The sequence below is a fragment of the Babylonia areolata genome, chromosome 19 (genome assembly GCF_041734735.1).
Source record: "Babylonia areolata isolate BAREFJ2019XMU chromosome 19, ASM4173473v1, whole genome shotgun sequence".
Taxonomy (NCBI): Eukaryota; Metazoa; Mollusca; class Gastropoda; order Neogastropoda; family Buccinidae; genus Babylonia; species Babylonia areolata.
In genome coordinates, this window is record NC_134894.1 from 43,679,312 (window position 1) to 43,688,943 (window position 9,632).

Sequence of the window (9,632 nt, forward strand, 5' to 3'; positions counted from 1 at the left end):
AACTCAAAGTGGACAAGTTGGTTAATGCTGGATTGCCCCTAGGCACCTGACTGCTCTCGCCTTAAAGTAAACCTGCAGGTTGTTGACAGGTTGGCAGATGAATTTGCAAACTGTCCTCTTGACCTTGGACAGCCTGGCCTTCCCATGTTGAAGCAGAGGCGGTTAAACTTGAGCACTGACTCAACTGTCAATCTGTAGAAGAGCTGCAGCAGTCTTGGGCCCTCACCAAACGTGTTCAGCCTCCTAAGAAAGTAGAGGCCTGATTGCCCTTCTTCAGCTGTACCTGGGAGTTAGCGGAACAGTCCAGCTTGCTATCGATGATGGAGCTGAGGTATTTGCATTGGTCTACCAGCTCCACCTCCTCACACATGACTACCGGTGGGGTGGGTTTGGATGGGCTCCTCCAGAAATGTACTTTACTACTTGTAACCATCTTCTTGGTCTTGGCCACATTAAAGCGGAGATGGTTGTTGTCTCACCAGTCCATGAGGGCATCAACAGCACGCAGGTAGTTCTTGCTTGTTGTGATGAGGCCGATCAATGGAGAACTTCACCTGGCGGGTTCCATTGGTGAAGCAATGGCAGTCGAGAGGTGTAGAGCATGAACAGTTTGGGGGGGGGGGGGGGGGAGAACATATCTCTGTGCATGGCGTTCTGGTGTTGGTGTGGATCTTTGCTGAAGTGGTTGACCCTTACGTGTTGTGGCCTGTATGTGAGAAAACTGCAGAGCCATGTGATATTCAAGGGGTTGACATCCATCACCATTGGCTTCCGCATCATGAGGTGTGGCTGTACGGTGTTGGAGGCTGAGGAGAATTCCAGAATGTCCATGACTGCTCCAAATGCTGCAGATAAATGAAAGCATACAGTTAATGCAAGCAAGGAACATGTTTCTGGTGCTAATTCACTAATTGCATCACTTATATGAGGAGAAAATAATAAGAATGAATACAATTACAAAAAACAGCAATGCAAACAAATGTACACTATCACAATGACAACAGTAATAACAGATAATATTCATAATATTAATAACAATAACAGCGATAAAGCAAATATTGTTATATGATTTCTTGGAGTACTGGTAATATATTCATAATCTGCATACTGTCGACTGAGAGATGGAGTGGATGTAGGAAGGGGAGGTGGAAAAGCAATTTATAATCAAGTGTTGGATGAAGTACATAATGAGGCAATGATTACTTTTTGCTTGTGTTGTTTTACATTGTGGTGTCAGTGATCTGAAGGAGACAAAGAATAAACTGCAGTCTGTTTTAATACTTTTGAGGTGGATAAGTATATTTTCATGAATGAAACCATGTTCTGAACAATGTGAGCATACACAGCTTATGCTTCATCCAACCATGGCCATATGAACACAGTCAACACTGATATCCACAACGCAGAGAATATGGACAGTGGCAGGATACCCTTTTCTTTCCCCTCTTTTCCTCTGTTGCATTACACTCATGTTCTATTGCCTTACAGTCACTGAACATGACCGCTTTGCGCTTCTGATTATTGGTCCATTCTACTTCGATTGGCTCTGCTGTCCTTAAGTTGACTACATCACCTATCTCTGTATATTTTGTTTTGTTAGGGATGGGTTTATTTATCTTTGTTGCTCAGGTCCTTTAAGGGCTGAAAGCACTGTCAATATAAATGTTGTGTCTAATAGCAAAAATTGCCCATTACCAGTAATGTGTAAAATCTTTGCACATTACAGGTAATGGGCAGGGAGTGGATAGTGTCCAATACAAGTGTGTGTGTTTTCTATCTCAATCTGAGTGAGTGTGGGTGGGATGGTGGAGTGAAGTGGGTGGATTGGATGTGTCTTTTTTATCTGTATTAAGAAAACCAGTGATTCAAAGTCAAACTCATAGTGGCTCAGTGATAGAAAAATTTAATTTCATTTAATGTCTCTCTTTCTTATGTGTTTGATAGTAATGATACATTGTGTTATTCATTCAGCACTTCATGGAGGGCCTAGGCCTTTTAGTAAGTAAATAATTTGGTGTCATATACTGTACCATTTCAAACTGGTGCTTTGGAGTTTGACATGGTAAGTACATGTATCACCAAACATGGAGTATAATACAAACTCTTCCTTTTGGTGTCATATACTGTACTATGTCAAACTCGAATGCATCAGTTTGACATGGTAAGTATATGTATCACCAAACATGGAGTATAATATAAACTCCTTCTACTAATCTGAATCTCTCTCTCTCTCTCTCCACATGCTAATGTCTGTCACTCTGTGTAGATGTGTGTGTGTGGATGTGTGGTGTGTGCGTGCATGTGCATGCACAATTTATATGGGTGAGTAATGAAAAAGACATGGAAGACGGAAAGAGAGAGGGGAAGGAAAAATGTCCTGTTGAACCTGCTGGCTACATGAACTCTCCATCTGGTTGACTTCACATATATATATATATATATATATATATATATATATATATATCAGTGAGGTGCACCTGTCTGTGCAAGTGAAAATTTGATGCTGAAATTGGTTTCACAACACAATTATTCTGTTTTGATTTTTTAGTTGACAGTTCTCACACCTGGACAGTTTCCTTGTCACATATTTGCAAATATTTGTTTACTTGTTTTTTTCTTTTCTCTTCCCAGTGTTCACATGCAACATATGTCCACACTGCATTCAATTCCCTTTGGATCTTCCTTGTATGAAGAGAAAAATACAAAAAACAAAAAAAGTACAAGCGTTTCGACAATTCCGAATGAAACAATCATATCTTAAAAGTAGTCTTCCTGATCTTCTCCTTTGAAATTTTCTTTTTGTTTATTGATACCTGTATTTTCCCTGTTATGAAACAGATGTTAATCATTATTTTTGAATTGTTGCGCAATGGTTTTTAACCTAGTTTTGGCTTCAACACTGAACCCAAGCTGACAACTGAAAAAGCAGTACTGAGAATGAAAGTCTTGTCAGCTGATCTTGCATTCAGATGTGATGCACCTTGAAATGAGCTGGATGTCATAATCATTGTCATGTACTACTTACTCAAATGATTGCTTCTTTTCTCTTTATGGTAAAGGTACGTGCCAAATGTTGAACTTGGTTTTCTTGCTGCTCCAAGCTCACCATACCATTAGAATTCTGAGAATGAAAGCCAGTTAGCTGACTTTGCAAGCTCTTAGTCTTATGCACATATTTGCCGACTACTAGTAGTAGTAATGCGCTGGTTTGAATGCTTGCCCTTTTCCAGTAATGTGCAAATTACCAGTATTGAGCATGACTTGAACGTTGATCCCATTGAACCTGGGGCAAGAGAGGTGGGGGGACCTGGAAAAGAAAATTTGGTGAGAGTTCAGTCATATTCATGCACATAAACCAAGGCCATGTGTCTGATGTTGATCATTCCTTCAGTATTAAGCCAAAGGATTAAAAAAAAAAAAAAAGTAACTTGAACATAAACCTAATCATATATATATATATATATATAAAACACAAAATTACATATGATAACATCAAGTATACCAAACCAAAAAATGCCAAACAGAAGGTGAAAGTCCAAGGCACGAAACACACACACACACACACAATATGTCCAGTTATCGTGTCTGGGAAAAATTAAAGCAGAATAGACCAGCAAGGCAGAAAGATGACAGAAAGGAAAGGACAAAGCTAGAGCGAAAGTTAACAGTAGAAAACTAAAGAGGAAATTTCCAGCACATAATTTCCAGAAGGTGCTGGTGAGGATACTTATTACATTGAAAGAGTCCCAGTATGCACAGGATGGGGTGGAGGTTGGAATGTGATGGATATTGCCAGAAGGAGATGATGAAAATGGGGATTATAATTTATAAAGGATTTTTTCTGGGACAGTACCAGAGATTGATCAGAGAGAATCCATGTAGTTCTTTTCCAGGTGGATCATGAGCTGGTTCACTATAAAAAAAAATTGCGTTCCAGTATTTTGCATGGCACACTGGTCAGATACTGGGCGGTAGTTGCTGGGTTACAGTTAAAATGTTCACTTTCTTGTAGATGGGCATAACAGTTGCCTCTCTCCAGTCATTTGGGACCTCGCCTGAGTCAAGGGAGCATTGGTAGATCCATGTCAGGATGGGGGCCACTTCTAGGGTGCATTCCCTGAGAACCCTTGGTGACAGACCACCCAGGCCAGTGGCCTTTACAGTGATGGTGATATTATCCATGACTGGATAATCATCCCTGCTGCCCTGCACTGTACACTTGTTGCTGAATTGCTTTGGGGTATCATTTGGATCACCCTCCCAAGGGACTTCACTTGTTCCTGGTACTGGGCTTGGTGTCATCTCTGGTGTTCTGTTGCCTGGAGAAGTTCAGTGTGTAGTTCTGTCATGCAGCACTGGGTTTCATTCACCCTGAGTTCCATTGTCTCTTGTTTCTTCATTTTTCTGAACTTGTAGTCTCTTATCGTTTAGAGACGCTGTAGTTCAGGGGGAAACCACGGGCAGGAAGCCTTTGATCTGGCTGTCATGTGAGGGATGTTTTTTTTTCTATGCTTGCATGCAGCAAGGTCTTGAAAAGCGGTCACATCCCCTCCACTGGGGGTGCTGTCATCCATACATAGTAACAGTGTCAAGTTGAAGGCCGCACTTATGTTCCTTCAGTCCATTCCATTTGGCCTTGCTGTACAAGGAAGGGAATCTGTCTTGGTGGGTTGGTCTTCCTGGTCACACGGGTAAGATACTCGCAGTAAACTATCTCATGGTCAGACAGGGGGTAGGGGGGACCATTTCCATGCAAGGGATTTGATCTGGTAGATTTGTCAGGATGAGGTTTAGCATGTTCTGACCTCAAATAGTTCCATGGACTATCTGTTCAAGACCAAGGTCATAAAGCAGATCAAGGAAAGACTGGTTTAATAGAGACTGTCTCTGGATCAGATATCCAGTTGAAGCCAGAGATATTGAGATTGCCAGCAACCAGAATTTTGGTATTCTCAGTAGCAGCTGCCCTCCTAAGGCTTACCTCGAAATTGTTGTAACCCACTTCGTCGCTGACATCAGGGCAATAATGGCAGCATAGTCCGTTCAGCGATCTGTTGCCAGACACTTTGCAGTTGTTGTCTAGCTCTGAGACCAGAGTGCACTGCATTTCCTCCCTTGTGGCTATAAGGACCCCACCACTGCCTTCTCTGTCCTTGTGAAAGGTCCTGTTCCGGGAAGGCAGAAATTCTGAATCCCTAATATTTGGGCACAACCAGATTTCTGTCTCAAAGAAGATTAGGCTTGATGCTGTCCAGGAGGTTTTCAATCTCTGCTTATTTTCCACTGACAGACTGGAAATTGACATCAAGCAGGTGAAGAGGTCTTGACTGTTGCTTTTTCCGTTGGCTTGCTCCTGTAGGTGTTGAGCAGTGAAGAGGCTTGAATTTAAACTCTGGAGGTGACCTTAGTGAGATGTTGCTTAGGTTTGCAATGAAGTGTTGTTCCTTTTCAGTGCCAAAGAGATTGAATGCAGTTTGGCTGTAGTTTGGGCTACCACAGATCAGGCAATGCCATGACACCTGGGACTAATCAGGTATGTCTGCTGTCCAATGCTCTGGCAAGATGCATGAAACCAGAGACCACAGGTTTCACACGCTACTCCTCTGACTGTCCAGCCAACAGTTCTGTCACAGTTACCACATGGTGCGTGTGAATACTCATCTGCTGCAGTTGGGGACTGTGAGTAGGTTGAGTCTGGTGCTTGTGAAACACTCTGTGTATGTTGGGGGTGACTGTCGTTGGGTATGGCTCATGGGCGTATGACAGAGACAACAGTAAGCTATTTATAGGAGAATAAGTCTGTTGTGATAAGGTGTTAAATTCTTCAGGTCTTTTATTCTGCATGTGGCAATATTAACAATTTTGCCCGTCGACTCTTCTATGTTGAAGTTGGAATGGCTGTGTACCCGAATGGGTATACCCGTTTTGGCGTAACATAGTATCCACTTATGGTTCGACATTCTTATACTCTACTTAACATTTTTGCCCGTCAGCAGTACAAAACATATGTGAAAAAATACCAAACGGGCAAAAATGTTAAGTAGATATATATAGAAATGTCTACTACAGCAGACGATTTTAAAGGAAACTTGGATCGATTAGAAAGGTGTCTAAAAAGGGATGCTTTTTTGGGGCATTCCATGCACCTCGCAAGGGGCTTGGAAAGAATGGGGGATACGCAAAGTGAAGGCGAAAATGTCACGGACGGGTATTATCGATTTTGCCCGTCTCTTGTACAAAACATACATGAAAACGATTAAGACGGGAGTGTTAATGTATACACAAGTTTGAGTTTGTGTCAGTACTTGCAATGAAACTTGTCTCGAGTCCAAACGTGTCTTAAAACGGATGTCTTTGTGGGGCATTCCATGCATCTAGCATGGGGCTTGAAACAGAAACGGGAATTTGCAAAGTGAAAGAGAAATTCGAAAAGAATACGGGAACGTTGTCGGTGTCCGATCTGCGATACGGGACGTATAAAGCAGTTCGATCGAAAGCGGTCAGTGTGCGCAATCGCCGGTTATTTGAAGTGAAGACGGAATGAACTGTACCATGCTTCGCGAGAGAATGAAATCCAGAGTGGATGACGAGACAATGGGTTCCGATCCTGACATGAACTACTGTGTACTTACGGAGAGAATGTCGATCGGTGGATATATATCATTTTTAGGTCTCCTCAGAAACACTCCACGGCAGGCACTGGTCAGTTTGATCACAGGTGCGTGACTGGAGCCACTGTTTATGACGGAATGAACTGCAGTTTTAAAGGAACACTGGTTTGGCAGTAGATGCATTACTGGGACCACCGTTTATGACGGAATGAACTGGAATGTTAAGGGGGCTTGGATACATGTTACCCAACGGGTGCTCCGGTCAGAGAAGTAGCTCCACAGCAGGGTCCCTGTCCTGTGTCGTCACAGTGCCCTTGTTCCACAGTGCAGTCTCCAGTCGGGGGATCAGGCGGCGGCCTCGTCATGCGTGTTTGGAAAGCTGCCCTCGTGGTGTGACAGTGCCAGAAATGATCTTCTGCACAACACAATATGTGTATGTACTTACAGTCACACACACACACACACACACACACACACCCCGGCAGAGTGACACACATAATGACACACACACACACACACACACACACACACACACACACACGTTACTGTGGTGTTTAGAAGCGTAAACATCTCACCCGTAGACAAAACGGCACCTGCTTGAGATTCACACGTGGAAGGGGGAGAGAAGGGATCCATATGTAAAGTTTTCATCCGTTTATTCCTTCTGAAAATAGTGAAAGATGTCAAACCAGATTTCTTCGCCAGTCTTTGTTTTAGTCTGTCGTGATCTGTCATTCGTGAAATGGGTGACCTGAAATATGCGGTATAGACTCACTCACTGGTTGGGGGGTGTCCACACGAGCAGGGCGTGACGGCCCAGCAGTGAACTTGGGTGGTGATGATGCCAGCCTTTCAGCTGCTCTGTGGGTTTCCTGCAACAACATACTTCAGTGTTCGTGACTGCATCACTTGGCAGTGTTGTAGGCTTACTGAGATAAAACGGAATGAATCGATATTGAAACAAACATCGTGTGAAAATCAGTTTCACGTTTGTAAACAGAATGGAGTGCAATGTTAATACTTGTGTGTTCTCTTTAATTTCTTATCTGTTAAAAGTGTGTGATTCTAGACGAATGTAATATAGATTCTTTCCGTCTTTTATTATATGCCCCATAGTGTCCCAACACCATCACTTACCATACCACCCTCCTTCCGCACCCCCCCCCCCTCACACACACACACTTCGGAGACTTGTATACGCGCAGGCATACCCCTGCACAGCCTCACTACACGCACACATGATGGCACAGCATCATTCGCAAAAAATGACTGACTGAAAAGAATAAAACAGCTTGCATGAAACACTCACGTGTGTACGACGGAAAAACAGGATGATGGCAGTCTCCTGTGGTGGGCCGGTTCGTTCCTTTCGGCCTGTTTCGTTGTACGTCCTTGCTGTATCGGTTCCGACAGCACTGACCGGGTACACATGGAAATCCACACACTGGGATTTCCATTCCCTGTATTGCAGTGCTCAAATGCGTTGCACAGAGGACTTCACATTAAAAATGAGCGGGACTGGTGGGACCTTCCTCAACAACATGCTGTGAAGAAAAGTAACATTCCGAAATTGGAAAGTGCATTTTAACGACCGAGTCAGTGTCCGTGCTGAACTTGAACCGTTTCAACTGGACAGCTGGACGTTCCTTTCTCGTGATGCTTGCGCCGGCTGTGAATGTTCAAGTCGGCGATTTCGCGCGTGTGCGCGCGCTCGTGTGTGTGTGTGTGTGTGTGTGTTAACTTCATTCCGTGATTGCCCGTGGTGTGTGTTAGACAGCTTCTTTCCTCGCCAGCACGTGTCACGTACGTGTGTGCTGTGTCCTGTGTTGCATGTCAGTATGCTCCTGGCTTTCCGTGGAGAACTGAGGACGAGACAAAATAATTAGCTGCACAGATGGCCATTCTTTCCATACGCACAGAATTGTTCATGTTACGTTCCGAACCCATTGTGATGATTGTCTAGTCCTCCACTCTGGTTTTCATCCTCCAGCGAAGCGCGGTGCAGTTCATTCCGTCTTCACTTCAGGTACAAGATTGTGCACAGTGACCTCTTTCCTACGTCCCCTTCATGCACATCCACTTCGGCAGACCAGGGACTGGTCGTGCATGTACAATTACAACATTCCTTCAGCATGTGTCTGTGTGTCAGTGAACAGTGACAACTTCATTCCGTGTTTGTGTGTCCGAATAGTCGCCGGGGCTGACAATTTCATTCTGTAACTGATGATGTTGTGCGTGAACACTCACAAGTTCATTCCAGGATTGTGTGTGTAGGCATTGACAACTGACTTCATTCCGTAGTTTGGTGCGTGTACACTGACAACTTCATTCCGTCAAAGTGTGTGTGTGGCTCTGTGCAAAACATGTGGAATCATGTATCGGTAAGTACAATCGCAAACCCTTGTGTCGTCGTACACTTTCGTTTTCAGCCTCGCGCGACCGGGACGCCACACTTCATTCCGCCGTTTACAGTTTCGAACTGAAGTGCACAACTCTTGCGCGCTTACCTCTTGCCATCGGAATTGCTCATGACCGTTTATAAATAATTCAGACGGGCAAAAACGTAAATGCCCGTCCGTGACATTTTCTCCTTCACTTTGCGTATCCCCCATTCTTTCCAAGCCCCTTGCTAGGTGCATGGAATGCCCCCAAAAGCACCCCTTTTTAGACACCTTTATGATCGAGCCAAGTTTCGTTTAAAATCGTCAACTATAGTAGACAATTCTCTATATATCTAATTAACATTTTTGCCCGTTTCGTAGTTTTTTCACGTATGTTTTGTATTGCAGACGGGCAAAAATGTTAAGTAGAATATAAGAATGTCGAACCAGAAAGGTGGACAACTTTTCGGTCCAAAGGGTATACCCATTTGGGTACAAAGTGATTCCGACTTCAACATAGAAGAGTCGACGGGCAAAATTGTTAATATATTGCCCTGCATGTACCCAGGATGAAGATGGTCAGACCTGGTCCATGGGTGTGCAGAACATGCTCCTGTTGGAAGTTTATGTCAGAGTTGTT

The 9,632-nt window shown here is 43.7% G+C and overlaps 1 protein-coding gene across 3 annotated transcripts; it reads right to left on the bottom strand.

The window, feature by feature from the left end:
• Positions 1 to 9,193, bottom strand: LOC143293738 (uncharacterized). Of its 3 annotated transcripts, none has more exons than XM_076604946.1 (5): positions 7,921 to 9,193; positions 7,391 to 7,483; positions 6,858 to 7,026; positions 3,246 to 3,307; positions 1 to 845 (listed from the first exon to the last, which is right to left on the bottom strand). In XM_076604946.1, the coding sequence occupies exons 3-5, from the start codon at positions 6,974 to 6,976 to the stop codon at positions 538 to 540; spliced, it is 489 nt and encodes a 162-aa protein (XP_076461061.1). In that variant the 5' UTR covers positions 6,977 to 7,026; positions 7,391 to 7,483; positions 7,921 to 9,193; the 3' UTR covers positions 1 to 537. The 3 variants fall into 3 exon arrangements, with proteins under 3 accessions (XP_076461061.1, XP_076461062.1, XP_076461060.1); XM_076604947.1 differs by having other exon boundaries at positions 7,387 to 7,483; XM_076604945.1 differs by lacking the exon at positions 7,921 to 9,193 and having other exon boundaries at positions 7,387 to 7,734.
• Between the last annotated feature and the right edge of the window lie 439 nt (positions 9,194 to 9,632).

What these genes read in the sequence shown, in the direction of transcription:
- LOC143293738 (XM_076604945.1), bottom strand. Translation starts at nt 7,495, where the DNA reads ATGTTGTTGCAGGAAACCCACAGAGCAGCTGAAAGGCTGGCATCATCA. An exon ending in GGACACCCCCCAACCAGTGA is followed by an intron (nt 7,027 to 7,386) that starts GTGAGTCTATAC and finishes TGTGTTGTGCAG; the next exon opens with AAGATCATTTCTGGCACTGT. An exon ending in TCAAGTCATGCTCAATACTG is followed by an intron (nt 846 to 3,245) that starts GTAATTTGCACA and finishes ATTTATCTGCAG; the next exon opens with CATTTGGAGCAGTCATGGAC.